Source organism: Sphaerulina musiva (assembly GCF_000320565.1).
Source record: "Sphaerulina musiva SO2202 unplaced genomic scaffold SEPMUscaffold_13, whole genome shotgun sequence".
Classification (NCBI taxonomy): Eukaryota; Fungi; Ascomycota; class Dothideomycetes; order Mycosphaerellales; family Mycosphaerellaceae; genus Sphaerulina; species Sphaerulina musiva.
The window spans coordinates 116,649-144,076 of NW_016017395.1; the positions used below are offsets into that span (position 1 = coordinate 116,649).

General features: G+C 51.1%; 9 protein-coding genes across 9 annotated transcripts; 6 read left to right on the top strand and 3 right to left on the bottom strand.

Moving 5' to 3' along the window:
* Window positions 1–68: 68 nt before the first annotated feature.
* Window positions 69–896, top strand: SEPMUDRAFT_152285 (uncharacterized protein). The gene is made up of 2 exons (XM_016907352.1): window positions 69–356; window positions 450–896. The coding sequence occupies exons 1-2, from the start codon at window positions 157–159 to the stop codon at window positions 736–738; spliced, it is 489 nt and encodes a 162-aa protein (XP_016756073.1). The 5' UTR covers window positions 69–156; the 3' UTR covers window positions 739–896.
* A 566-nt stretch (window positions 897–1,462) lies between these two features.
* SEPMUDRAFT_152286 (NIPSNAP-domain-containing protein) lies at window positions 1,463–3,393 on the top strand. The gene is made up of 4 exons (XM_016907353.1): window positions 1,463–2,421; window positions 2,477–2,764; window positions 2,822–3,240; window positions 3,318–3,393. The coding sequence occupies exons 1-3, from the start codon at window positions 1,716–1,718 to the stop codon at window positions 3,016–3,018; spliced, it is 1,191 nt and encodes a 396-aa protein (XP_016756074.1). The 5' UTR covers window positions 1,463–1,715; the 3' UTR covers window positions 3,019–3,240; window positions 3,318–3,393.
* A 179-nt stretch (window positions 3,394–3,572) lies between these two features.
* Window positions 3,573–4,370, bottom strand: SEPMUDRAFT_9158 (uncharacterized protein; the record flags this gene model as incomplete). The annotated part of the gene is made up of 2 exons (XM_016910560.1): window positions 3,573–3,961; window positions 4,169–4,370. Coding segments are annotated over 2 exons (591 nt in total), but the record flags the coding sequence as incomplete, so codon positions are not given.
* Window positions 4,371–8,126: 3,756 nt separating this feature from the next.
* SEPMUDRAFT_145276 (cytochrome P450) lies at window positions 8,127–9,898 on the top strand (the record flags this gene model as incomplete). The annotated part of the gene is made up of 4 exons (XM_016903097.1): window positions 8,127–8,204; window positions 8,264–8,809; window positions 8,872–9,482; window positions 9,595–9,898. The coding sequence occupies 4 exons, from the start codon at window positions 8,127–8,129 to the stop codon at window positions 9,896–9,898; spliced, it is 1,539 nt and encodes a 512-aa protein (XP_016756076.1).
* Window positions 9,899–11,242: 1,344 nt separating this feature from the next.
* Window positions 11,243–11,924, bottom strand: SEPMUDRAFT_128984 (uncharacterized protein). Its single transcript, XM_016902247.1, has 2 exons — window positions 11,750–11,924; window positions 11,243–11,515 (listed from the first exon to the last, which is right to left on the bottom strand). Exons 1-2 carry the CDS (start codon window positions 11,785–11,787, stop codon window positions 11,260–11,262), a joined length of 294 nt encoding a protein of 97 aa, XP_016756077.1. The 5' UTR covers window positions 11,788–11,924; the 3' UTR covers window positions 11,243–11,259.
* Window positions 11,925–13,027: 1,103 nt separating this feature from the next.
* SEPMUDRAFT_152290 (MFS general substrate transporter) lies at window positions 13,028–15,998 on the top strand. The gene has a single exon (XM_016907354.1). It carries the CDS (start codon window positions 13,675–13,677, stop codon window positions 15,940–15,942), a length of 2,268 nt encoding a protein of 755 aa, XP_016756078.1. The 5' UTR covers window positions 13,028–13,674; the 3' UTR covers window positions 15,943–15,998.
* Window positions 15,999–17,682: 1,684 nt separating this feature from the next.
* On the bottom strand, window positions 17,683–19,736 carry SEPMUDRAFT_167066 (uncharacterized protein; the record flags this gene model as incomplete). The annotated part of the gene is made up of 2 exons (XM_016908275.1): window positions 17,683–19,047; window positions 19,100–19,736. 2 exons carry the CDS (start codon window positions 19,734–19,736, stop codon window positions 17,831–17,833), a joined length of 1,854 nt encoding a protein of 617 aa, XP_016756079.1. The 3' UTR covers window positions 17,683–17,830.
* A 710-nt stretch (window positions 19,737–20,446) lies between these two features.
* SEPMUDRAFT_128986 (iron-sulfur cluster biosynthesis protein Isd11) lies at window positions 20,447–21,459 on the top strand. The gene is made up of 3 exons (XM_016902248.1): window positions 20,447–20,753; window positions 20,861–20,973; window positions 21,031–21,459. The coding sequence occupies exons 1-3, from the start codon at window positions 20,550–20,552 to the stop codon at window positions 21,038–21,040; spliced, it is 327 nt and encodes a 108-aa protein (XP_016756080.1). The 5' UTR covers window positions 20,447–20,549; the 3' UTR covers window positions 21,041–21,459.
* A 2,117-nt stretch (window positions 21,460–23,576) lies between these two features.
* SEPMUDRAFT_31767 (uncharacterized protein) lies at window positions 23,577–24,962 on the top strand (the record flags this gene model as incomplete). The annotated part of the gene is made up of 5 exons (XM_016908475.1): window positions 23,577–23,709; window positions 23,785–23,940; window positions 24,058–24,194; window positions 24,287–24,700; window positions 24,798–24,962. Coding segments are annotated over 5 exons (1,005 nt in total), but the record flags the coding sequence as incomplete, so codon positions are not given.
* Window positions 24,963–27,428: the final 2,466 nt, after the last annotated feature.

Consider the following 27,428-nt stretch of genomic DNA (forward strand, 5'->3'; position numbering starts at 1 on the left):
GTCTTTCGAGCTTCTTCTACGGCTAGGCTAGTCTGCTCCGCCTTTGCCATCCATCACACACTTGTCGCCTCTTCTCACATTCCGCCAACACCATACGCACACATACTATACCCATCAGCACCATCTCTCCTACCACACCAAAACCCATCCAACAACATGCCTCGCCAATCTCGTGGTCCAGCAGCAGCGCCTCGCCGCCCAGTCGCCGCCCCGGCTCGTCCCTCTCCTCCAGCTCCCCAGCAAACACGACAAGCCAGCACAACTGCCGCCGCGCCACCGCAACAGCAGCAGGCACCTCCTGCGCAAGCAGGTAGCCAAGGCCCTGGTCTCTTTGGCCAGATGGCCAGCACCGCAGCGTAAGTCCATTTCTCCACTACACGATCAGCCCGCGGGAGCACAAAAAAAAGAATACCCCGATCAGCGCTGACCTTTGTCCTCTTGTACCGCAGTGGTGTCGCAGTCGGTTCCTCGATCGGTCACGCAATTGGAGGATTCTTCGGCGGCGGTAGCAGTGCTCCCGCTCCAGTTCAGGAAGCCGCTTCTCCTCAGCAGGCGCAGGAGGCTCAGGTGGCGTACGGACAGGCTCAGTACTCGCAGCAACAGGGTGGACCCAGTGTGTGCGGGAACGAGGTGACGGGTTTCAAGAGATGTATGGATGAGAACCAGGGAAATCTGACCATTTGCGGGTGGTATCTGGATCAATTGAAGGCGTGCCAGAGTGCAGCTAGTCAGTACTAGGATGGCTGAGCATGTGCTGTCATTGACACAAGAGACGGTGGAAGACGGGGAGACAGTGTTTTGAAGGAGGAAGAAGTTGTACAAACAATCAAATTGCATAGTTCTTTGCGGAGGACGATAGCGTAGCATAGCAAGAATGGAATTACATCTCTGCTCTAGCCCTTTTCGCGTTCATCTTCTTCCACCTGGCAGTATTATGTTGCGGATTGACTGGTTCCCTACCTACCCTTTGGCTTCACTCCAGCGATCAGCGATCAGGTAATGTTTCTATACATAAGGTTCATTCACAACTTCCCCTCCCACGCACAGCCCAGTACATGTACTTACATGTACCTGACTGACCTCTGTGTGTATTCACGTGAAAGGTACCTAACCTTCCAAAAGCATCCCAACCCGCCATTCACATCATCTGTCCTTTCATACATCTATCTATCCATCTATTTATCGGCAGGATCTGGTGCAAAGGCTTCTTCATTTATTTATACCTTTTGGTCAGGCTGAAAAGAGGGTAATTTTTGAGCAGTTGACTATATACGGTACCGGTACTACATCCGGGAGCAGATTGTGCTGGATTGCGGAGCCGATGCTAGCCAGAGGTTCATGCGGGATCTGATTGGAGCTTGGCGGGGATTCTGCGGGGAAGCTAGGGTGATTGCTGACAACAGCTTGGTGGTGACGGGACAGGCATACGGCAGTACCTCGAACTAGTACCTCGTGAGGAGCTGGCAAGCAAGCAAAGCAGGCAGGCAGGCAAGCAAGCACGCAGACTTGGAGAGAGCAGAGAGCAGAGAGAAAGAGGAAAGAGCTGGTGACCACTGGACGAAGACGACTTCACCCACACCTTCCGTATTACATCATCCATACCAACACCACCACCACCACCTCAGGAGAAACAGCAACACCACGCCCGATTCACGCCCTACGAAGTGCATACCACCCTTCGACGCGTCCACCGACGAACACGTGCAGCTTCCGACATGTCGCGCCGCATCGCACCACGCCTCTCCCACCTCTCCGCTACCACCGCCTCCACCAAGACGGCAGCCGTCACGCGTCCCTTTTCGAGCGTGCCAGCACAATGGAGCAGCAAGGCACCTGCACTCAGCGACATCGCCCCGGACACCGCCCATGTCTTCAATCAGAAACAACAGCACTTCCGCGATAACCTGGCCGAAGCCCACCGCAAGCGAAAGGAACAAGAACGTGCGTCTCAACAGTCTGCTGCTGCTGCCCAGCTCGCTAAGTCTGATTCCTCCTCTTCCTCTTCCCCTTCCCATTCCCCTTCATCCTCCTCCCCCAAGACTTCCACTTCCAATGATGCTGCTCACGGCCTCTCGGGCAATGTTTCGCACTTCTTAGGCTCACTGAGTTCCGTTGCAGGTGAGGCCGCGCGCCAGCAAGACCCCGATGGCAAGAAGAAGGGAACGGGCTTGTTGAGCCGTGTCATTCACGGCACAGAGGAGGGACGCGAGATGGATCGGGAGATTGAAAGGTCGTTCTCACAGGTCTTGGCAAGAGGAAAATACGTGCACAGCATTGTCTTTCACGAGGTGAAGCCGGACAAGGTGGAGGACTATGTCCAGCTGGTGGGAAGCTGGTATCCCAAGGTTGCCAAGGATGGAGACAATCATGTCAATCTGGTGGGCAGCTGGAGGACGGAGGTGGGCGACTGTGATACTTTTGGTGAGATTGATGGGGACATGTGTGGAATGAGTACCGCAGGGCTAACACGTTGCAGTCCATATCTGGGAGTACCAACGCTACGCTGGTTACCACAAGTCCATTCACCGCATCCAGAACCAGCCCGAGTTTGCTGAGTTCGACAAGAAGCTGAAGTCACTTATCACATCTAAGAAGACGTCGCTGATGCAAGAATTCCGTTTCTGGCCCACATCACCACCTCGCCAGCTGGGCGGTGTCTTTGAGCTCCGAAGCTACACGCTCCACCCCGGCAACCTGTTGGAGTGGGAGACGCACTGGCAAAAGGGTCTGAGTGCGAGGAGAGAAGTCATGGAGGGTGTAGGAGGTGCGTATTGGCTCGACTGAGTACATGGGAGTGGAGCGGAAACTGACATGACAACAGCTTGGTTCGTCCAAATTGGCTCCCTCAACGAAGTCCACCACCTGTGGCAGTTTGCCGATCTCGAGGAGCGCCGTGCACGTCGCGAGCAGAGCTGGAGTATCCCCGGCTGGGGCGAGACGGTTCACAAGACAGTGCCGCTCATCGAGAGCATGAAGAGTCGTATCATGGTGCCAATGCCGTGGTCGCCCATTGCCTAAACGCTCGATCCTGACGAGTCAATATCATTTTCCACATCACAAGGCCCGGCAGAGTATGAAAAGCTATGGGAACTGCCCGAGATGGGCGAACAAGGGCGGCGCAACTTTGCGGAAGTTGCGCGGGCGCGCAGGCGTTATGGGACCATGAGCGATAGCATTCAGATTGAGCAACAGCATAGCACACGGCGAACTTGGCAAGGGACGAGTTCTAGCTTGTTCTGAGTAAGTAGGTGACGGAAAAGTCAATGACAGGTTGTTGCAAGACTGCTCGAATTGATCTAACCGTAGGACGATACTAGCTCTGTGCGAGAAGACCCCAACTTTGCTGTGACCTGTAGAAATGACTAGACATTCCTATGCCACCTTTGATTTAACCGCATCTATTCGATTTTTTTTTATCTTTCTTTTTTTCATTCTATTCACTCATTCAGTCACCCCCTTGTAGTCCCCCCACCAACCGGCCGGATCAACATGTGCTCCACATACATTTTCACTTCTTTTCCCTCTTTCTTTTTCCCATGTTCCTCATCATCCTCATCATCGTCTTCAACCCAAGGAATCTCCACCTTTCCCACCTCTTCAAACCCCATTTTCCGATATAATCCCACCGCATTTGCATTCGCTTCTACAAACGTCTCCCAGCCGGCTTTGTCCGAGATTTCTCCTGCGAGAGTGAGTAGACGGCGTGCGAGTTGGAGGTTTTGATAGTCGTGCGAGATGCCGAGGAGTTCGAGGAGGAAGTGGGGTTGGGGTGCTGCTTGGTTTGGGGTGGGTTTTGAGGGGGAAGGGGAAAATGCGAGGGCGCGGGCTTGACTCATTGCTGTTATGGCGGGTTGGAATAGGGTGGAGTTTTGGTCGGGGGTGAGGGGGTATTTGGTCCAGAAACCGCAGGGGAGGAGGGGGGAGTCTTTTTGGTTTTGGTTTTGTTGTTCTTTTCGGTTTTCTTCGTTTTCGTTTTGGTTTTTGTTGTCGTTATTATTTTCATTGGGGGAAGAAGAAGAAGAAGAAGAAGAAGAAGTAATAGCCGGCATCAATCTCAAACAGAGCACTCCAACGACATTTTCTTCTTCTTCTCCCCCTTCCATCCCTTTCCCTTCCCTTTCCCCTCCCCCCTCTAACAAATTCCCATCATCATCATCATCATCATCACCAATAGCAGCCACAAGCACATAACAATCCGGCTCAGCAATTTCCTCGGCAAAAATTTTCCACCACCACGCTCGCACGGCAGGCGTATCGGGATGGCATTTCTTAATGTATGCGTTGCGAGGGTGGAAGGCTCGGGGGACGATGGTCGTGAGAGAGGGGAGATCGGAGGGGATTGCTGGGCGGATTTGGATGGGTGGTTTGGGTTGAGGTGGAGGGTTGGACATTTCTTTTGTTTTTTTTTTATGTTGACTTTTGGTAGCTGGTGTCGCTGGATGGATGGATGGGTAGGGGAAGATTATGTTTGTTCTTGATTTTTTTTTGGAGGTTGGGATGGATGATAGCCTTGATAGGTATATAGATTTGTAAATGGAGGGGTGATTGGATGATATGTGGTTGAACTATTAGGTACCGAGCTCTGATTGGTGGGATGATGAGTACCAACTATTTCTTTGGCCGCTCAAGCTTGGCATGCCCTGTGGTGATTAGGTCTTTTGTGACACGCTTCGTTGCTTAACTCACGGTTGTATGTTTTTTTCCGGGACCAGTGAAAAACAGAGCTGTTCTACTTCGCCCGGAAAGATCGAAATGCCTTCTTTTGGGAGAAGACGTAGGCTCTTAATTAACATATGCCCACTTCTTCATATAGGACGTGTCCATTGGGATCGAGGAGCTCCGCTGACATATATACATCTGTACTGCTTGTTCTATGAGTTACAGGTTGATCACAGTGTGTCGTCGTGGCAGATAGACCGAGTTGCATGACTCACTTACAAGGGTGTTCAGCGAAAGAGGATTGACGGCTGGCGATACTGCTGCGATTCAAGCAAGTATGCATATGCAGCGCATGAATCACTAATGTGTCGAGTGAAGTAGCAGCAGCTCCAAAAGCGATATTTGTATTCAAGATCAAGTCTGGGGAGGAAAGAAAATTGGGTGGTTACTGTCGCAGCCCGTTCTTCGTACAAGAGGAGACCGAAAAGTAGCTCGACGGTCAACAGGACCTTACTTCTGACGAGAGCGGATATATGAAAGCCTGGTTGACACGATCAGTGACATCGAGAAAAGTCGGGTCGAATTCTTAGCCATTCTCGTCAAAGAAACGCTGCCCTCCGTTTTCTACTGCCAATTCCGGGTCCTTCGACAATTCTCCTGCACCAGAAAATGGCGGATCACGAGTAGAGAGAAGGGTCGAAGGACTAAAGTCACCAGAAAAATGAGCCACGGAACTCGGTAGCGAAGGGCATATATGTACTTCTCCTCCTACATTTGTGGACTCAGCAAGTTGCCAAGACAATAGCCGATCAATAACATGGCAGTTGTGGTGGTCTTGTCTCGTATGACCAGGGGTGGTGGCACCGATCCACGGCGAGAAGTGCGATGAAGTCTGGCCCGCCAAAGAAGCTGAGGTACACTGAGAAGATGAGGACACCCTCAGCTGACCACGGCAGGGTCAGGAGAGGGATGCCGGATATGAAATTTGGTATGGCATATAAAGCAGCGATGTATGCTCTCGAGTTGCCGAATGTCCTCATCGCCCAGATGACTGTGAGGGTTGCCCATGGTTGAAGACGTTTCCAGGGTGGTCTTGTCGGTGAATTGCACAGAATACAGAATCATGAGGAGAGACATGATGTGCAAGCCTATCCCGCGGCGAATCCGGCGATTGTCTTCTTCCGAGACCTGACTCTGATATCCGGAGATGAATTTTGCTGTATCGTCGACTTCATGGAGAAGCACGAGATGAGCTTTCAAACCATCTTGCCTGGATGCGCTGAGCTGCGGGGGGTGTGTTTCCGGTTGACTCGACCCCAGTGGAGGCAGTAGATGGGTACATGGTGTTGTGAAGCACCGAACTGATGAAGTCGTTTTCAGGAGCTGATGCACTTTATGATGATGCTTTATGATGAATTTTTTCTTTGATCACACCTTGCGCTTGTGTGTGAGCTGAGCTGGTAGCGTCCCATCCATCACGTTGTCAACCTGGCAGATGCTTTGCCGCGGGCCTGTGTCCTCCCATGGCCACCCCGACCATCATCCGCATAGAGGGCAAGATTGTTGTTGATTAATCACGGGAACTTTCTGCGAGCGCGTTCTAGGCTGCTGGACAGCCCATACCGTACGTCGTCTACCAGAGCATGCATGAGGCCAGACGTATATTGTTGTAGGACTATTGTCGATAGCGTGAAGTCGAAAGGGACTACCTATGCATCTGCTTCAACTATCTTGGCGCCAAGGCTTCAATGTCTCGGAGCAGATATGTGAGAGAGTGATGTGTACCTCCTAATGCAAGGAGTATCACCTCATCCTCACGCTTGTCGATCCGCTCTAACGCCATAATGGACTAGGTTGGCTTTTGATGGACTGGAGGTCTCGACAAGTTCGCGTTCAAAAGGACTCGCTCATGCGATGGACCTGTTGCAAGTCCATTCCTGGACGCAGCTTGCCCGAAAGTGTGTTTTGACCGAGTCGCCTCTGCTAGATGGCGTCTGTGGCAGTGGGAAGCAACAAGGAGAAGGGGGTTGCCTCGTACAGCAGGCCGGAGTGTAGTCCGCTGCGCAGGCTTCACGATACCTGTATGCCTGACTCGCGTGGATCAGCAGCAAGGCAAGCAGCAAGTACATCACGCGAGATCATGGATTCATGGTTGATGTCTCAGTCCGAGTACGCAAGGGCAGGATTCATCCGATGGCTTGGTCGTCCAATGGACCAGAATCTTCACTTGTGCATGTGGTTGTTTTCTTCGCCAAGCATTTCCGGATCCTCGTGTCATTCAGGGCTAGAAGTCTAGGACATCGAAGTATCGGAATCCGGCCTCCACACACATGGTGTCTCAGTGCCTGGCGCACGCTACTCCTACAAGGGAAGGCGAACGGACATACCTCCAGTCATTGACATGGAACCACCTCAGCACTAGTATACGAAGACGTAGTGGTGCTAGGAGGTCGTATGCTTCGGGCCGAGCGGGCCGGGCGGGACGTAGCGCTGCCGTGGTCAGTATCGGCAAATTGTTTTCCCTCTTTTCCTAGGTGGTATGGATCCATTGAACCGCACACATTCTCGACTCACCTTCACTCACCCTCACTGCCACCAATTGCGCCCCACTCGTACACTCCACCCTCACATTTCTCCGAGACCGATGCGCCATCTCCGATTGCCCAAGAGCGCGGCTAATGTCTCACACCCATATGGTGGCCACGCCGCGAACGACATGTCCTGTGGGCCTCTCATACTCGCTTCAGAGCGCCCGAGTGGCAGCGGGAGTGGCAGTGGCAGTGGAACACCCGGTCTAGGGACTTAGGGCACAGGGTAAAGCCCATATCTGTCCAGGGGCAGACCGTAACGTATTACATGTTACACTGTCAGTATGCAGTATGCTCGCTAGGTTGTACACCTTCTATTTGGCTTTACTTTATATTGCAACCCGAAGGATACCCCTCTCGATTCTTAGCCCCCCTTTGAGAGGTTAGGGGGGCAATCTAGTCGGCATCCCCGAGGGATTCGTTACGAAGAGGTAGCAAATTGGAGGCCTTAGGGAAGGCCCTTTAAATAAGGGCGAAGGCCCTGAGCAAGGGAGACGCATTTTTTCCCAGGGGAGGTTTACAGCGAACACTTATCTACTTTGCTGACTCAGAATGGAGTCTGCCCTTAGATCTGGCGGCAGTGGGAGGAGTGGCTTCATACTTCATGGTGGTGGACCGATAGTGCCATACCCGGACCCGGACGAGACCTGAGGCCCTGAGAACATTCCCACCTGATAAGGCTGATGTCAGTGGTACAGCGCGCAGCTTACGTGCATCAAGCATATCGAGTCGACCGTCAGTCCGTCGCAGGCACTCACTCACGTTATGTTCATGAGTAGCATTGAAAATGGTCTCACCATATAAGAGTTGCCCTCGCATGATGACGCTCGTTTCTGACCGTGATCAGTGGGAGACACACCGTCGCCTGCATCTGTCGACATGTTGTTGCTGACCTTGATAACAGCCTCGCCATTGGTGTTGGCAGCAGCGTTCTTCTTGCTGGTGCCTACTACCCTTGTAGGTGCTGCACACAGTCTATCGCCCGCGACATCACACGCCATGCTCACCTGCTCCAGCTCCTACAACGTTACCTGAACTCACCGCTCAATGGCATCCCTGGACCATGGTGGGCCAGACTGTCGGCTATTCCCCTCTTCTACAAGTCAGCAGTCTGTCGACAGCAGGCCCAGACGATCGAAGATCTCCATAAACAGTACGGCCCCATCGTTCGGATTGCTCCGGGCGAGGTCGCCGTTTCGTCACAGGCATCGTTCAAAGCGGTGCATAAGATCGGCAGCGGTTTCACCAAGTCAGTATGGTATGGATTTATTGGTCCTACTGAGAAGAATCATGGTCCGGCCGGTATGTTCCAGGAACTCGACCCACACAGGCATGCTCAGACGAGGAAGATGTTCTCGCGTGGCTTCTCGACTGCGAATTTACGGGTCGAGTGGGAAGACATGGTCCGCAGCAAAGTGGTCAAGGCTGTGAAAGGGATCGCTGCTGAAGCTGATCGTGCCAACGGTCTTGCCGATGTCAGAAGGTGGTGGACGCTGATGGCCAGTGATGTCGTAAGCGAGGTGGCCTTTGGTGAAGCTCTCGGTGGTCTGGACACTCAGGAGGTACAGCTGAGCTCCGATTCATGCACGATATAGATATCACTGGGCTAATCTACATCACACAGATGCACCCCTTTTTCCACAAAGTCTTCGCATCGAATCTCGCATCAACAATGTACTATTACATGCCCGTTCTCTACGAGGTGCTCAGCCGGATTCCTGTACCAGCATTGACTGACTTTTTCAATGCCTGGCGAGCACTCCTCGACATTGCGTCCATTGCATACAAGAACAGTCTGAGCAATGCTTCCAAGAAAAACATCTTTTCCGAAATTCTCGCCAAAGCAGAGAACGATCCCGAGGGCCGTCTGACTCCCATGCAGGTCACGGTCGAAGCGGGAGGTTTGATCATTGCTGGCAGCGACACCACCTCGGAATCTCTCACCTACCTCATTTGGGCTGCTCTCAAGCGTCCCGAGGTCCAGCAGGCATTGCAAGACGAACTCCTCGCGCACGACCTCGAACTGCGTGATGCCGAGTTGGAGAAGTTGCCGGTTCTCAACGCCGTCATCAAGGAAACTTTACGTCTGTATTCTGCTGTTCCGATGCCTCAACCCCGAGTCGTGCCCAAGGGCGGCGTGACGCTGGAAGGCCAATTCTTACCGGAGGGGACTGTGGTGAACACCACGCCTTATGTCTCGCATCGCGACCCTGCTGTTTTTCCCAATCCTGAAAAGTGCGTTTTTTGTTCTTTGTCCCCCCCCTCCCGCCAATTTCCAATCCACATCTGTCATGAACTATATATACCTTAGCTGACACCTTTCTTTTTCTTATTCATTCGGAATCAGCTTCGACTACACCCGCTGGCTACCCAATGGCTCAGCGACCTTATCCCCCGACGCTCGAGCCGCATGGTGGGCCTTTGGCGCGGGCAGCTACACGTGCATCGGACAACATCTCGCCATGATGGAACTGCGACTCGCCTGCGCCATGTTTTTCCAGACGTTTCAAGGCGCGAGACTGGGTTCGGAGACGACGGATGACAGCATGACGATGATGAATTATGTGGTGATTGCTCCCAAGGGTGAACGCTTGATGGTGGATTTCTCGCAGGTGAATTTACTACCAGAGAGGGGGTACTTGATGATTTAGATGGGGGCTGCAGTGCCTGTACCTAGGTATCTACCTATAGGTAAGGTAGTGTAGGTAGGTACGTTGTAGTCACAAGATCATTCTCTTCACACACTCACACACTCACACACACTCTCTCTCTGTCTGACTTTCTCACTCTCTCACTCTCTTACCCTCTCACTCTCTTACTCTCTCACTCTCTGACTCTCTGACTCTCTCACTCTCTTACACTCTTACACTCTGACTCGCTGACTCTCTCACTCTCTCACCCTCTCACGCTCTCACGCTCTCACTCTCTCACTCTCTCACGCTCTCACTCTCTTACTCTTATACTCTCTTACTCTCTTACTCTCTCACTCTCTCACTCTCTCACTCTCTCACTCTCCTACTCTCTTACTCTCTTACTCTCTCACTCTCTCACTCCCTCACTCTCTGACTCTCTCACTCTCTCGGGCAAGCTCATCAGAACTACCTGGTAGGTACGGTACCTATGCCGCTATGCGAATGAAAGTCACAAAACAAAAGAAAAAGGAAAGGAAAAGGAAAAAAAAACCTAACTCTCTCAATCCCATCTACCTGACCCATCTACCTAGGTAGATATACACCATTACATGTACATAGGGAACGGCACGCCGCGCCGCACTGTAATGTGAGTCTGCTGATGATGATACACAGACTTGCAACTCTGTGCACGGCAATTGCGCAAATTTCTCACATACTGCCTGTAATGATGATGATCATGGTAGGGAGGTAAGGAGGTAGTATGTATGGTCCAAGCGTAGGTACCCTGTACTGGAGATTTTTTGGATTTTTTACTACAGTACTGTGAATACATACTTGTACCCGGTAGTAGGTAGATACCGGTAGAGTAGAGAAAGTGGAAAGTGGAAAGTGGAATTAAGCTTTTGTTCCCTGGTGTGTGCGGATGTGTGTGTGTGGGTGTGTGTGTGTGTGGGCTGGGCTGGGGGATGGGCTGGGGCTGGACCCCTGGTTCTTGGAGAACCCCCAATCCTAGTCCTACCTGAGGTATTCTCTCTTCCAATTCATCCTGCTCGATTGTGTGCTTTAGTGCTGGGGGGGCTGGTAGGTACATAGGGTACAGTACCTGATGTATACATATGGACATGCATGCATGTGTCGGAGGGTTTTAGGGTACATGTTTGCAGGGGGCAGAGAGAGTGGACGTGCACTACTTTTCTGCAGATGAATGAGACCAGAAGGAGATACACCCCTGGGCTTTGTAGACTTGTGGAAAGAGTTTGGTAGGGATTGAAATATACTGTAGGTGAGGTAGGTTCGGTCAGGTATCTCCGGTTAAAGGTACATACCTTATGTTGTACTATTGATAAAGTTTCCGCGAGAGGGTTTGTGATTTCTTGTTGTCACAGTACCTGGTATGCAAGTATGACTTTGTGCATGTTGCGACTATGTTTCTTGCATGTTGCGACTTTCGTGCATGCTGCGGAATAGTCGTCCGAGTTGAGCTTACCTGTTGAGGTATCTATCAAAGCCGGAGGTCTTGGATTGTTGATGGATGAAAGCGGCTTTGTCCGCGTCGTAGATGTGTCTTTGATCTTCTTTGATTCATAGTGTCTGCAAACAATGAATGGTGGTCGGGTGTCTCGATGGGCTTTGTCTGTATCCAGTGGCGGACAATCAGCATTCATTAATCTTGCCATGTTCATTGTTTGACCGCTCATGCAGCTTGCATATAGTTCTCCCACCTCGCTCTATTCTTCTCTTCTTCTCATCATCATCAACATCATCAAGTCGCTAGGCGTCCAATCACCACTACAGTATTGATATGCAGCAATATTGCCAAGACGCGCTGTCAGCAGGCAACTCCCTTCTGCATATCGGTACTGACCTTTCTTTTTTTCGGAGCTTTCTTTTTCGTTTCTCGGAAGCATGTTTTGTGATGGACACATTTGACAGCTCATTGACACCTGCCACAGCGGAGTAGAAAACAGGATATCCCTGGTAAGTCCCTTCCCAACTTGGCGCAGCTCACTGACCTCTTCTTCAGCAGGTAGGACCGCGTACTGGCACCAGCCTCACACAGACACACAGACACACACACAAAGGAAAAAAAAAAGAATCTAGACTAGGTAAGCCCCCATCCATCTTTGGAGCATATGCTAACTTCATCTTCTTCTCAGCAGGTTTTTTGTATCATGGATCTCACCGGGCTAGCTGTCGAATCTGCAACAAGGAAAGGTAAGCACCCCCACAACATTGGATAGATGAGCTGACTTGTGAAACAGAGAAACGGCGTTTCGAGTCTGACTTCTGACTGCTGACTGACAGACAGATAGGCCAGCACAGCTAGCTCGGAGATACGGAGAATCATGACAGTCGCCAAGGTAAGTGTATACTTCTCTCATCATGATGCGGTTCGTCCCTGAAAGTGTATATACCTTATGGTTTCTCTGCTGATGATGTGACAGTGTCGACAGAACTTGATTCGACCCCGGTAAGGTCCGGTGCGTTAGGATGGGCGGTCTATCCTAGCGTGCTGCATCAATATCCTCCGCAGAACTCATAATTGCGGGGGCTTGGAGCAGTAGGGAATCCGTGTGGAAGAGGCTGAGGATGGAAAGAGGATGGAAAGGAGGAGGGGAGCAGGAGTAGGAACAGCGACAGCGACAGGAACAGGAGAAGGTCGATGTGATGTGATGTGATGATGAGATGCACTTGGAAGCTTCGGAGAGAATGCAGCAGGCATGTCGTGGATAGGAGGCATATGAGTTGCTTTTTGTCGGTGTGAGAGGTCGGGGAAGGACTGTATAGCATACTGCCTATATGGTCCACACGTTCCTGAATGAAATGTTCGCTCTGATATCTATCGGGCTGCTGCGCACGGGATCCTGGATGGGCGTCGGGGGATCAGGAATGCCGAAAGCGGGTGTTGCTGGTGAATGAATGAATGAGAATTGGATGAATTGGATGAATGAACCCTCCCGTCCGTGAGGCCATGCCCGTTCTAGAACTACCTAGTACCGCATACCTCCGCCATCGCATCCCGTGCCATCATCCCTGCATGTTGACCACACATGCGCCTTTTTGCCAAATTGCCATCCTCACCTCAGAGTCCACCATCCACCAATCCCACCTCCCTACCGCACACCTCCGCATTTCCGCTCGACCTGCCCACTGCCTACTGCCCACTACCAACACCAACGCGCGACCTACTGGCTCTGCTGCTGCTACTGCTGCCCAGCGGCTTTCGGTTGACAATGACCGGAGTCATGGGTCCAACTACGTACTGCTGCTGCTACTGCTCTGCTCCGTAGTGCCCGGAGACGAGCACTGGTGGGTCCTTCGCGTCGTCATTCCAGGGCGAAACAACACCGGCATCGATACCACACCACCGTCTGCAAACTCGACGGGGACACCGCGCGCAGGGCTGAACGGGCCCATCATCACCTGCATGCTTCCGTCGACGTCGACTTCGACCCCATGGCGGTGTGCGCACCTATGGCGAACACATCCCTCCTCGCCTGGTTCTACCTGCTCCCGTCTAAAGTGACCGACCGCTGGACCAGCCCGCTGGACAGCCTGCTGGGTACAAGGTGCACACGAGGCAGTCCTGACCAGACAGGCGTACCGCTGGAGCAGGATTCCCTACCCTACTCCTCCCGGTCGAATACAACATATATGTTCCCATATCGACTGCTACTTGCTCGTTTCATTCATCGCATCCCCCATTTTTTGCGCTGATAAGCACATACTATTGTTACCGCCCTTGGGTCATTGCCCTCTACTGCCGCGAAAGCGCGCCCTATTATCAACACCATATGGCTGACCATGAGGGACTGCCCCCAGCGGCAGAGGAAGAGGAGGAGGAACAGCACCATGGACGGGCAAAGAGGCGATTCGACTGGAAGACGATGCTGAACAGCCAAGAGAAGAAGAAGAAGCAAAACCTTTCCCGCCGCAGCAGCGATCTGTCGAGCTCGACCACGCCTCCCACAGCCCTCAAGTGGAACATGGGCATGCTCAACACCGACACCGAGGACGTGCCTGGCTCCGTCCTCTTGCTGAGCAAGGTCTCCGTCTTCAACGAGCCCTTGGGTACGCGCAATGCGCCGCGACCAACTTCCACCTCCTCTTTTCCGCAGACACCGGCAGGTCGCCCCTCGTCGGGCTCCTCGGGACGCAGCGCGCGAGCTCCACCGGAGAAGAAGAAGTCGCCCGACGGCAAGTTTGTGCTCGAGCCGCAGCCCGACGACAGTCTCAACGATCCCCTGAATTGGCCCACCTGGAGAAGAGATGCCGCCCTACTCTCTCTGGGCTTCTACTGCATGCTGGGAGGAGGCATGACCCCCATCTTGGCCGCTGGCTTCAACAACGTGGCCCAGGACTTTGGTACTTCGGAGCCACGCGTCGCCCTGACCACCGGACTGTTTATGATGGGCCTGGGCTTGGGCAGCGTCGTCCTTAGTCCGACTGCCATCTTGTACGGCAAGAGACCGGTCTACTTGTTCGCAGCCATCTGCTTTGTGCTCACGTCCGTGTGGTGTGCTCTCTCGCCCAACTTTCCAAGCCTGGTGTGCGCTCGTATCTTCCAAGGCTTCGCTGTCAGCTCCGTCGAATGTCTTCCATCGGCAACAGTGGCGGAGATCTACTTCTTGCACGAGAAAGCCTACCGACTCGGAATCTACACCCTCCTCCTGTTGAGTGGTAAGAACCTCGTTCCATTGGTGAGCGCAGCCATCATACAAAGCCTCAGCTGGAGGTGGGTCTTTTGGATCGTCGCCATGATCGTGGGCTTCGCGTTTTGTCTGCTGCTGGTCTTTGTGCCCGAGACATTTTGGGATCGCACGCCCGTACCCAACAAGCAGAGGCATCGGCGCCAGCACCGTCTTCCGTCACATATCCCTCGATCTCCGACTCCCCCACGAAAGGGGAGATCGCACAACGACAGCGCTCCGGATGAAGCCCACGAGGACGTGCATCCCCCCAGAGCAGGAGAGAGACATGCGCACTTTGCAATCGACCCCACCCCCAATGAGAATGAGCACCAGAATGAAAATCAGAACGAGAAACAGAATGATGAAGAGGAGAGGAAAAAGGATGAGCAGCATAGGGAGACTCCCTCGGAAGCCACCCCAACGCAGCGTGGTTCACGAACCGGCTCTCCCGCCACCGAAGTCCGCTTCGATGCCCCCTATGCCTCATCCATCGATGTCGAGGCTCAAGCCCCACTGGTCACGCCCCTCAATCTGGAAGGTCAACCTCCACTGGAATACACCACCTCCGAAGAAGTGGACCCTCGCAACGACTACACCAAGCACCATTCTACCGCACCTCCCAAGACATGGCGCCAACAGCTCCGCCCCTATTCCGGCCGCCTCTCTAAATCATCGTGGATCCGTGTCATGGTACGCCCCTTCTTGCTCTTCCTCTACCCGGCAATCCTCTGGGCCGCACTCGTCTACTCCCTCTCCATCGGCTGGCTCATCGTCCTCTCCGAATCCGTCACTGCCATCTACAAATCACGTGACACGTACAACTTCACCTCCTTCCAAGCCGGTCTCATCTACATTTCCCCCTTCATCGGCGGAGTCCTGGGAACAGCCGTTGCCGGCAAACTCTCCGACGTCATCGTGAGATGGATGGCTCGCAAGAACGGAGGCGTCTACGAACCGGAATTCCGCCTCGTCATGGCCATTCCCATGACCATCACCACCGTCATGGGACTCATGGGCTACGGCTGGAGTGTCGCAGAAAAGGATGCCTGGATCGTCCCGACCATCTTCTTTGGCTTCATATCGTTTGGCTGTTCCCTCGGCTCGACGACAGGCATCACGTTTGCTGTGGATAGTTATCGACAGTATGCGGGAGAGGCGCTGGTGACGCTCAACTTCAGCAAGAACATTTTCCACGGACTGGTGTTTAGCTTGTTCTTCAATGACTGGTTGAAGCGAAACGGTAGCAAGGAAGTCTTTATCGCCATTGGCCTGATCCACCTGGCGTTGATGATGACCACGGTGCCCATGTACATTTACGGTAAGAAGGCGCGACTGTGGACTGTTCAGAAGAATTTTATGGAAAAGTTTTGATTATAGAATCAAGGCATGATGATGAATAATGAATGTATATGATGACTTGATTACACATCTCTCTCTCCGCCCCCCTCTCTCTGACATTTGCTTTGAAGTAATGTAGTGGTGGTAGTGGTGGTGGTGGTGTGGTATCTAGATCCATGGCAAGGAAACAAAACCAACAACAAGTCCATCTCAGCACGCAGCTTGACCTAACATGGCCAACTCGCAAACCTCACTTCGCCGCACATCGCAGCGCCGCGCGTCCATTCCTACTGTACCTATACTTAAGACCGACTGCTTTACCCATTCTTCCTCTTTCGAACATCAACCTTGCATCAACTCCCGCAATCATGGGCAGGGCACTCAAAGCACCTCTTGGCTACGTCCCAACTTGGGTCCAAATGCGGCGCCTGGAAAGCGGACAGGGACCTCCGAAGGTCGGCGCCTTCTCCTTAGCCGCCGTCTAGACTACGCTACTTGGAAGAGAAGCGATTTAGGAAGAGGAATAATCTTGGAGATAGAGATAGAGAGGGAGAGAGAAGAGAGTTGAATATTGTCCTATTCTACTAAGATCTTAGGTATATATATCTATATATCTTCTTTGTACCCTTTACCTATCTCTCTGCTACGTCCCAACTTGGGTACACCTTTCACTGCGAATAACGGACAGCAGATGAAGGAGTGAAGGGAGGATTTCGGTCGTAGGCGACCGACTTCCGGCCCCCCTAGCAGAGAGCGGAGGAAGGTAGAAAGCACGGTGATACCTAGGCACGGTAGAACCGTACTTAGTGCCTCCCTTATACGGTAGCACCGTAGGAAGGTTCTACTAGGGTAGGGACCTACTATACCAATATATATTCTACCGGATGGGTACATAGGTAGCTTTCGAATCAACAGACATCCCTACTATAACCTTTCTACCCCCTTACCTTCCCCTTGTCTTCTCTAGATACGACGCCCTATACTAGTAGACCCCGTAAAAGCAGATAGGGACCTCCGAAAGTCGGCGCCTTCTCCTTACCGCCGTCTAGACTACGCTACTTAGAAGAGAAGCGATTTAGAAAGAGGAATGATCTTAGAGATAGAGAGAACGAGAGATAGAAGGTTCGCTAGAAGTCTAGCGTAATATAAAAACGCTCTATACTAGACGAGACAGTAAAAAAGAATTCAACGCGAGAACATACGGAGCTATACTCGACGTACTGTACCGCGAATATTACACCGACGACAAGCTAATAGTACTCGGCGAGAAGAACGCCGTAGCACGCCCGGGGAACCTCATAATTACCCCAGCTGCCCGTTCTACTAATAAACAGCTTTACTACGAAGAGGCTATAAAGATCGCCAAGGCATAGCCGGCAGAGGAGGAGGCGGTCCGCAAGGGCTTCGCGGTTGCTAGATAGGCGATTCGCCTACTAAAGCGAGCGAAGGACGGCGACGACGATGGGAACACGTCTCAGACGACGCAGAAGCCGAGACGGGAGGGACTCGCTAAGAACGGCAAGAAACCAGCGGCGGAAAGCTGTGGGTACGGCGATCCAGAAAGAGGGCGACTCAGACGACGGCTTTGTGTTCTAAGTATACCTGAGGGAAGGTGTTATTTTCGAGAAACCGGGCATTATGTTGTTGCGAGAAGCCTCTAGGAGGGGACGTAACCGGTACGTGAGTGATGGGCACGTAATCGACCTACTAGGTTACGTGCGGGGACCATGTATACGGTATTAGCTTCTACCCCCATTCAGATAACACAATCATCGACTTGACAAATTCTTAACAGATGTACATGCATACGTACTTCCTCCTTCTCCTCCTACCTCCTACTACTAGCTAAAAAGTCCTACGCCAAAGACTTTTTTTTCCTCCTCTTATTACCTACCTATCTACCTGACTATCTGGACTCCTACTAAGCCAAAGACTTTTCCAAATTCCCTAGCAAATCCTCTTCGGCTTCGTCGGGGTTCTTCTCTTCCTCCTCCTCCTCGGTGGCTGCGGCGGCGGCTGGCGCGGAAGAATTCTCTTCTTCTTTTTCTTCAGATGGTGGTGGTGGTGGGAGTTTTGTTTCTTGAGACGCTGCGATTTCGGTTTCTTCTTTTTGGGAATCCTCCTTCTGGGCTTCTTGGGATTCTTCTGCAGGGTTTTCAGGTTCTGAGGATTCTGTGGGTTCTTGAGTTTCTTTGGCTTCTACGGGCTCTGCGGGATCTGTGGGTTCTTTGGCTTCTACAGGTCCCTTGGCTTCTTCAACTTCTACAGGTTCTGCGGGTTTCGTGGGTTCTGCGGGTTCTGTGGCTTCTTTGGCCCCTTCAGCTTCTTCAGCTTCTTCAGCGACGGCGACCTCAGGGGCTTCCGTCATGACCGTATCCAGAGAGAGAGAAGTTGGTTCCGCCAGCGACGCGTTCCTGCTGTGACTCTGCGCAAGAGGCAGGTCCGGCGAGCTCTCTGCAGTCCTGGTGGGTGAGGTTTCCGCCACAGTCTTGGGCGCATTTTCATGCGCAATCTCAGGCGCAGTCTCAGGCGCAGTCTCAGGCGCGGCCTCGGGCACAGCTTCCCCTGAATCTCCTGCTTCTTGTGTTAGTGCTGGCTCGGCTGCGGTTGCAGAAGGCACATCTGCCTCTTCCGTCGGTGCCGGCTGGCTTGTAGGTTGTACATCTTCCATCGGCTGTGAGTCTCCGTGGGGATCGGGTTTCGCAGGCGTCTGGGAAGCAGTAGCAGGCGCATCTTCATCTGAAAGCTCTCCATCCTCCCGATCATCATCCTCATCATCGCCTTCTTCCTCATCTTCACCTGAGCCTTCTTCGACTTCCACTTCGGCGCCTTCGCCCGGCTGTTGTTGGACATCCTTGACAGTCGCCACAGCTGAGACGTCTGCCGTGGCTTCCTCGCCTTTCGCGACATGCTTGATGGTCTGCCCAGGCTGTGGTACAATCTTGGTGGCGTTGGGCACAATCTTGGTATATGTCGAGCCATCGGGATTCGTGAACGTCACTCGCTTTTTGCCTCGCCCTGGACCGCCCTTCTTCTTGGGCGGAGGTCGATTTCGTCTGGGAGCAACCGATGGCTTCAAATGTTCGGCGACCATGACCCCGTCTTCGTTTGCCACACCTACACCCTCGATGAAAGTACCTACAGTGGCTTAGACAATACCCAGTTCTCATGATTGTGCGAGAGTACTTACCTGGTGCAGCAGTGACAGGCTTCACGTCTGCAAGTTCCGTAGACTCTGCAATTTCGCCATCAATAGTCTGTCCTTCGGGCACGAGGACTTCATAGACGGCAATCTCGCCATTGACATCTGCCTTTTGCACTTTTGTCTTGCGCATGGGCACAACGACAGCCTGCTGATCGACGCCATACAGGCTCGGCAGTCCTCTTCTCCGCTTGGCAAGAAAACTGAAATGCTTGTGTTCGGGCTCGAGAGAATGGTCGGGTACGGGCTTCCACTTCTTGGCAATATAGCCCCGTTCATCAGTGCCGCTCTGCTTGCTTTCCTCTTCGGGCGCCTCGTCCTCGGCCTTCTCATCGTCTGCTTCGGCGTCCTGTTTGCGTTTGTTGCCCACTTTGCCCGAACGCGCCAGGCGGAGAAGATGTTGCGTCCATGGATTTAACAGTTGATAGTCGCGTGGCATTGGTGGTTCGCCCCACTTGTCGTCCTTTCCCGCTTCGACTTCAGAGACGGGGGGCGCGAGAGAGACTTTGGCATATGTCTGCCCCCATTGCTTGACCGGCAGCCCTTCAAAGACATCATTGTCGACATTGGAGCGACCGGAGCGGTTGCTTCGGCCCGGTGGTCTGTACTGTTCCGTGGTAGCCATGTTAGTCAGTCAACAATATACAGGGTGTGGTCCAAGGTCAAGTCGAAGCATCGGCTATTGGGAGGCGGTAAGACGACACAACGGAACAGGTGTCAGGTGATGGGTAGTCTACATGCAACCATCAGGTAGGTAACAATACAGTATGCATCCACCCATCCAGGTACCAAAGTCCCGGAAGCATGCAGTGACCAGAGTGTTGGCTACCGGGATCCACGAATCTCTATTTGTTCTTCTGTTCGAGCCGGGTTCCAATATGCTCATTGGTGGTATTATTGATTGTCGCGTCCAATCCGACCAGGCTGGCAGAGGCATATGTAGCAGTTGATGGACGCGTCTGGAGAAGAAAGTGAGACTTACGGGAGCCATATGTTGTTACGCTGCGTGCGTGACGCGCCGGAGGAGCGGGCAGACGATGTACGAGATGGAATGGGAGTAACAGGCGCGGGATATACGAGAATGGCTGCGGAAGGATATTTAAAAAGTACACCGGTAGAACATGGACTATTTCCTCGAGCAGAACAATGTTTCCCAGTGTTGCGAATGGGACGTGATGCTTCTTCTGTTCTTTTCCCCAGACAGACAAGACAGACGGCCAACAGTCGCGACCGAGACGGCCACCGCCATCCTCAGGCACTCCCGCGGCCCCGACTACGGTACGAACCGAGTCCGAGCATACCGTCATCGTTCTCCCAAAAGTCCATGGCCATCTCCAGACTCCAGATACCAATCCCTCCTCGCCTCTCTGCATCGCCTGTGTACCTCCCACACCCGAGCAAGGACCATTCATTCAGTCGCCAGGCAATGAGCTTCGCCATGTCCACGAATCAATCAGCCGTTCAAGTGCGCTCCCTCTACCGCCAGCTCCTCCGCCAATCCAAACAGTTCGCCCTATACAACTTCAGAGAATACGCGACGCGGAGAACGAGAGATGGCTTCCGGGACAACATGACAGTGACAGATGCGGGGAAGGTACATGAGTTGATGGAGAAGGGACAGAAGGAGCTGCAGATGTTGAAGGTAAGTGGCGAGAGAGAGAGAGGCTGGACTGGACTGGACATGATGGCGTTTTCACATGGAGGGAGGAGATGTGACGGTTGGAGTCGAGACTGACTATATGCGTACAGAGACAAACAGTGGTCAGCCAGTTCTTCCAGCTCGACAAGTTAGTGGTGGAAGGCGGGAAAGAGGGCAAACAGAAGGGCGACCGCAACGATATTGTACGGCAGAAGGATCAAGGGTGAGTTTCTTGGAGTACGTTCTCATCGTTGTGACGGTGCTAATGATATTCTCGCAGCTGGGATTGATCGAGAATGCTTTTCTGTTGTACTTCTATTCAAAGTGGTGTAGGATTACGATAAATCCGGGACCCACTGTTGTCCACGCTCTACCGGAGAACCGAAGAAGTCATCGACGTTAGGTGTACATGACACGGTATCAAGTCCAAGTCAAGCGATCCAACAGCCCGATGCGTCCTTGTTGGCCTTCAGTCGTTCAACCCCTGCTCTGGCTGAGCTCTCCGACCATAGTCACTACAAATTCGAGCAGGGCGCGGAGCCTGTCGCACGAAATTCTCTTGCGAAATTTGCCTCCGCGGACATTGCGCACCCAACAAGGTGACTGACAGCCAGCGACCACTGAAATGATGCGATTTCGAGATTCTGTGTCCTATTGTACATCGTGGCAAGCAGATGTTCATAGAACAATTCATGTAATCTAGTTCAACGCATCGCAACCTTCTTTTTTTCAAACGGAGAGCGTTTCTACATCATCATCGTGCATCTCCTCTTCCATCCATACCATTGCCCATGTGACTCTTGGACATCATAGTTTCTCGGAAGGTCCAAGCATTCTGCGGGACTACTAGGCCCTGAAATATTGACTTAGGGCTCTGAATTGTCGAAGACTTACTCAAAGTCCTAGGCCCTCCAAAAGGTTGTTGGTAAAGCTGCGTGGGATAATGGAACCTAGAAGTCCACGTGGGTTGGTAGTCAGAGAGAGTGTGAGAGAACCTTAGGCTGTTGGTGCATGAGGACGCTGTCATGTACCTCCTAAGCGAAGCACGGACAATTATGTTGCCGAGATGCCGTCTTCCACTCTCTTTGTCTCTCTCAGTTCACTTCCATCTCCTCACTCCAACACAAGGTAACCTTCTATCAGATCAAATCTATCCCTAAACGCCCATTGTATCTACGATAAATAATACATCACATTTCCTCCTACCATACCGAGTAGCAGACTCCCACCTACGAGCAGCGATCGTCGCCATCATCAGTATTGACTTCCCAATAGGCGAAATTTCAAGCCCCCCCCTTATAACAAGCCAGTCATATAGCCAGGAAGATGCTTGTAACACTGGCCAAACATGCTAAAAAGTAAAAACCATCCAAAACCAACAATCTCTCTCTCTCCAACAAACCAAACCAGTTCTCTCAAACCTATTCATTTTGACCCGGACGACGGCCAACGATAGAACGCAGTTCGCATATACCGCGACGAGGGTGGGGATAGAGCAGTGTGCACTGTACCGTGTTATTTACTAGGTATGTATGTCCTGGTCCGGTCGATGAACTGGCTGAAATGCTTGCTGTATGCACCCTAATCAGCCTTAACCCGACTACCTATGAAGAGGTATCGAATCGATGGAAGTCTTCCCGCTGCTTGAGAAGTCGGAACTTGGCATTGCAGGTACAGATATAGGTATGTAATGGATGTGTGTGTGTCTTATTCATCATCATCATCATCATCATCATCATCATCATCATCGTTACGGTATGAATAACTGAGCGTTACCATTATGAGGTTTTTCCGCCTTCGCTTCTCTCGAAAACTGGAAAACCAGGACTCCGACAGGAGAAAAAAAAGGCAACTCAACCTGGTTGTCTTCTGCCTTCTTCACCAACCACGCCAATACAGCATTATAGGTACCCAAGATATGCAGGCCGCAGGTAAGGTAACATACGCGCATATACACGACTCGCGCACACCTAATCGTCCATCCGGAAGACATGGCCTTGCTGCGTGCGTGCATAGCCGTACCGCATCTCAAACAGCACAGTCCTGACTCGGCGTTTATTCGTGCATTATAGCACTTGCACTTTGCACTTGCGGCCTCTCCATCAGGATCACTTATAACAGGTTGTTGAGGTCTGATATAGGTCACTACAGGGATGGTCAAGATTATTACTTCGCGCTATACAAGAAAACAACCGTCTGCAATACTTACCTACCTTACATGGAGGAGCAGCAGCAGTAGTGTCATGCCGGTTGTTTTTCTCTGTTTCCCCAGGTCGACGATGAGCGCATCGACCGACAGGTTACTGTTCCCGCTTCTCTCAACTTGCTGTTGTAAAGTCACTATCTACCTACCTAGGTACCTTACCTACCTAAGGTAGTAGACGATACGTTCTGAGACAATCCTCTGCCCTCTATCTCGCTCCCTCCCTCTCTCTCCCTCTCTCTCTCCTTCTCTTTTCTCCTCGCTGGCCTTTCTACCCATAAAAGCCAGCCAGCCAGCCCTACTACCAGTAACAGTAGTAGTAGCGACGAGGATGACGCCAAAATCCTCCCCGAGCATCGCCCTGCTGCTGTTATTGTTGTCCTTGTTATTATCCCTGAGCGCCAATACAGCAGCAGCCCAGACAACAACAACAACAACAACAACAACAACAACAACAACAACAACAACAACAACATCATCATTATCGAATATAATAGCAGCAGAGCAACAAATCCAAGGACTGGCAGAAATTGCAGATCTCGATTTACCGACATGTGGTGTATGTTACCTACCTATCTTGTATCATTCTCTTTTTTTCTTTTCTAATGATTATTCTACAGGGCCTATGTTTCGTTCAAGAATTCCCCGATTATGATTGTCCACTCAACAATCCTTCATGCATGTGTTCGAATGCCAATCTCACGACTGCGATTTCGGCGTGTACGTTTGCGAATTGTACGACTCCGGAGCAATTGTGTACGTTTTTTGTCGAATTTTTCTTGTTTTTGGTTTGATCGATGATGACTGACTGACATGGGGAAAGGTTTACAGTCGTCGAGAGAATCTCCAAGAGACTTTGTGGTGCTACGGTTCGAAATAGGGCGCCTGTGATACGTCGGATTACGTGGTCGCTGTTTGGATTGGCGTGTTTGTTTGTTGGGGCGCGGTTTGTAGCTCGTCCGGAACGATTGCATGGGAGTGGTTATGGTGAGTTTAGTTCCCTTTTTTTCTTTTTCCTTCTTTTCCTCTTAGCTACAACGAGAACATCTCTAGTTCCCATCTAGACGTATGATTCATGCGGACTGTTAATCGCTCTTTTTTTAGGAAAGGATGACTGGACCATTCTCGCCTGCATGGCACTGCTGGTTCCCGTGAATTCGTTTGTCGAGCTAATGACGAACAACGGTCTCGGCACGGACAATTTCACCTTGTCCCCGCGACAGATTACGCTGTTCCTCAAGGTGAGTAATGGTGGTAGTAGTAGTGTATACTTTACCAAGGACCGTCGAAAGGAGAAGAAGAAGCTCAGCTGATAGTGTTCTTCTTCATTCAGTACTTCTTCGTCTTCACCATCCTCTACACCGTCCTCGTCATGCTCACCAAAGTCTCGATCTTGCAACTCTATCTGCGAATTTGGAGTGAGGACGCTGTATCCATCTGGTTTCGTCGAACTTGCTGGTTTCTGGTCGCCGTCCATCTGGTCACGATTCTGGCGTTTGTGTTTTCCGAAATCTTCATCTGCTCACCCGTCCCATATTCGTGGCACTTCTGGGATGGACTTCATCAGGGCAGTTGTGCCAATCGAGCCGCGCAGCTCTACGCTCTGGGTGCCATTAACATCTGTTACGATGTGGTGGTCTTCATCTTGCCGTTGCACAATTTTCTCAAACTCAACATCTCCTGGCGAAGAAAGACGGGAGTCCTCACCATTTTCATGGTTGGCATGTTAGTCACCATCTGCAGTATTGTAAGTGCCACTTTCTCTCTTTCTTCCTCCCTCTCAATGATGCAGACAAGACAGATTCTAACCCCTTTCCTCTCCCCTTCTTCTCCCCCCTAAAAAGATCCGTCTCCAATACCTCGTCAAAATCGGCCACTCCTCCAACCCCACCTGGGAATACAGCAACGCCGTCATCTGGTCCTCGGTCGAATGCAATTTCAGCGTCATTTGCACCTGCATGCCCGCCATGGCCGGTCTCCTCCAACGCATCTGGGCCAAATTATCCGGCAAACCCATGCGTAGTCTCGCTGCTGCTTCCAGCACCGCCACCAACACTAAAGCCTCCTCCTCCTCCACCAACAACTCCCGAGCACCCATTAACGCGAAAAGCATCGATCCGGAAAGACCTACGACCCACGAAGAAATGCTACAGATGCGTCGCGCGACAACAGCGAATTCTTATTCTACTGCTCCTCCTCCTGTTCCGGCGATTCCTACTCTCGAATCATCTGATCCCGACGCGGCGACTTCTTTCAAGGAGAAATCTGTGGGGGATTCTGAGCAGAATTCTTCGAGGTCTAGTGATGGGATTGAGTTGAGGCATGAGCCGCCTAGTACGACGACTGCGACGAGGTTGGAGTATCGCGATGGGAATGGGAGATTGCATGAGGTTAAAGTTATTGATACTCCGATGGATTGATGATCGTAGTGATGGTGATAGTGTTAGTGATAATGGCTATACTCCTCCGGTTCCTTCGAGATTGCAGTTTTTGAAGGGTTCGTCTTAGGGATAGACGAGGAGGAAACTTCAAGCATAGAAAAGAATTGATGAAAGGGGAGGGAGAGAGAAAGAAGAGCACACGCCATATCCTCGCCAGACAAGAAATCCGACGTATCCATCCTACGGAAAAAGAGAGCCTGCCATTTCTCTCCACTCTAGATAATAAGGACTTTCTCCAAACGCAGAAGCGAGAAGCAAAAACACCTACTTTGTGTATAGGGGCCGTAGAGAGAGGAAGAAAGAGAGAGAGAGAGAGAGAGAAAGGGGAAAAGGGAAACTTTCGAAAAAAAAGAGCCCGCTATTCCTCTCTCTATTCTAGATAATAAGGCCTTTCTCCAAACGTAGAGGCGAGAAGCAAAAACACCTACTTTGTGCATAGGGGCCGTAGAGAGAGAGAGAGAGAGAGAGAGAAAGAGGAATTCTTTAAAATCGTAACCGGTATTACGCGTATACTGTATTAGGCGGCGTCGATAATACAATCGCTCCTCCTATATTGCGCTTGCTCTTGCCTCTCTCTCTCTCTCTCTCTCTCTTTTTGTCCCTATAACAATCGCAATTTATTGCAATACCAACTTTGTCCCTACTACTACTCAATAGTAGTCCTTCTCGACTTGCTCGAAGAATAATAGATTATATCGAGCATAATAGTAACGACGAGGACTACAACCCCTCCTCGATTACGTACGGTTCCGATAACGACGAAGACGAAGACGGGGCTTAAGACAAGGATAAAGACGAGGATATTGTAATCTGTACGCAGTTTATAGTAGCAGATAAAAGAGGAGGATAGACCTTTCTCTAAATATAGAGGCAAAAAGCAAAAACACCTATTTTGTATATACGGGCCGTAGAGAGAGGAAGAAAGAGAGAGAGAAAAGGGAAAAAGAGAAACTTTCGAAAAAAAGAGACCCGCTATTTCTCTCTATTCTAGGTAATATAGCCTTTCTCCAAATATAGAAGCGAAAAGAAAAACACCTACTTTGTGTATAGTAGCCGTAGAGAGAGAGAGAGAGAGAGAGAGAGAAAGAGGGAAAAAGGAGGAAAAAAGGGAAATTTCGAAAAAAAAGTTGTAATACCGGGTGAACGTATTCGTCTTTGTCGGTACTATCGCTCGTTTTTCGGTTCTTAGGTCGAAAAGATAGGGAGAGATTAAGAAGATAACGGCCGGTAACAGAAGCGTAAAGAGGATAGTAGCGTACAATTGAGGCGTATACAAGGCGAGGCAAAGGTAGAGTAATTGACGTAGATGTCGGTATTTATAGCAGGTATACGGGCACTAACGGTAGGTATAATTAGGTGCCTACCTTATAGACTTTAAATATCTTAGTCTATAAATCTTAGTCCGTAACCGGTATTACGCGTATACTATATTAGGCGGCGTCGACAATACAATCGCTCCTCCTATATTGCGCTTGCTCTTGCCTCTCTCTCTCTCTCTCTCTCTTTTTGTCCCTATATCAATCGCAATTTATTACAATACTAACTTTGTCCCTACTACTACTTAATAGTAGTCCTTCTCGACCTGCTCGAAGAATAACAGATCGTACCGAGTATAATAGTAGTAACGAGGACTACAACCCCTCCTCGATTACGTACGGTTCCGATAACGACGAAGACGAAGACGAAGACGAAGACGAGGCTTAAGACAAGGATAAAGACGAGGATATTGTAATCTGTACGCAGTTTATAGTAGCAGATAAAAGAGGAGGATAGACCTTTCTCTAAATATAGAGGCAAAAAGCAAAAACACCTATTTTGTATATACGGGCCGTAGAGAGAGGAAGAAAGAGAGAGAGAAAAGGGAAAAAGAGAAACTTTCGAAAAAAAAAGAGCCTGCTATTTCTCTCTATTCTAGGTAATAAGACCTTTCTCCAAATATAGAAGCGAAAATAAAAATACCTACTTTGTATATAGTAGCTGTAGAGAGAGAGATAGAGAGAGAGAGAAAGGGGAAAAAAGAGAGAAAAAAAAAGG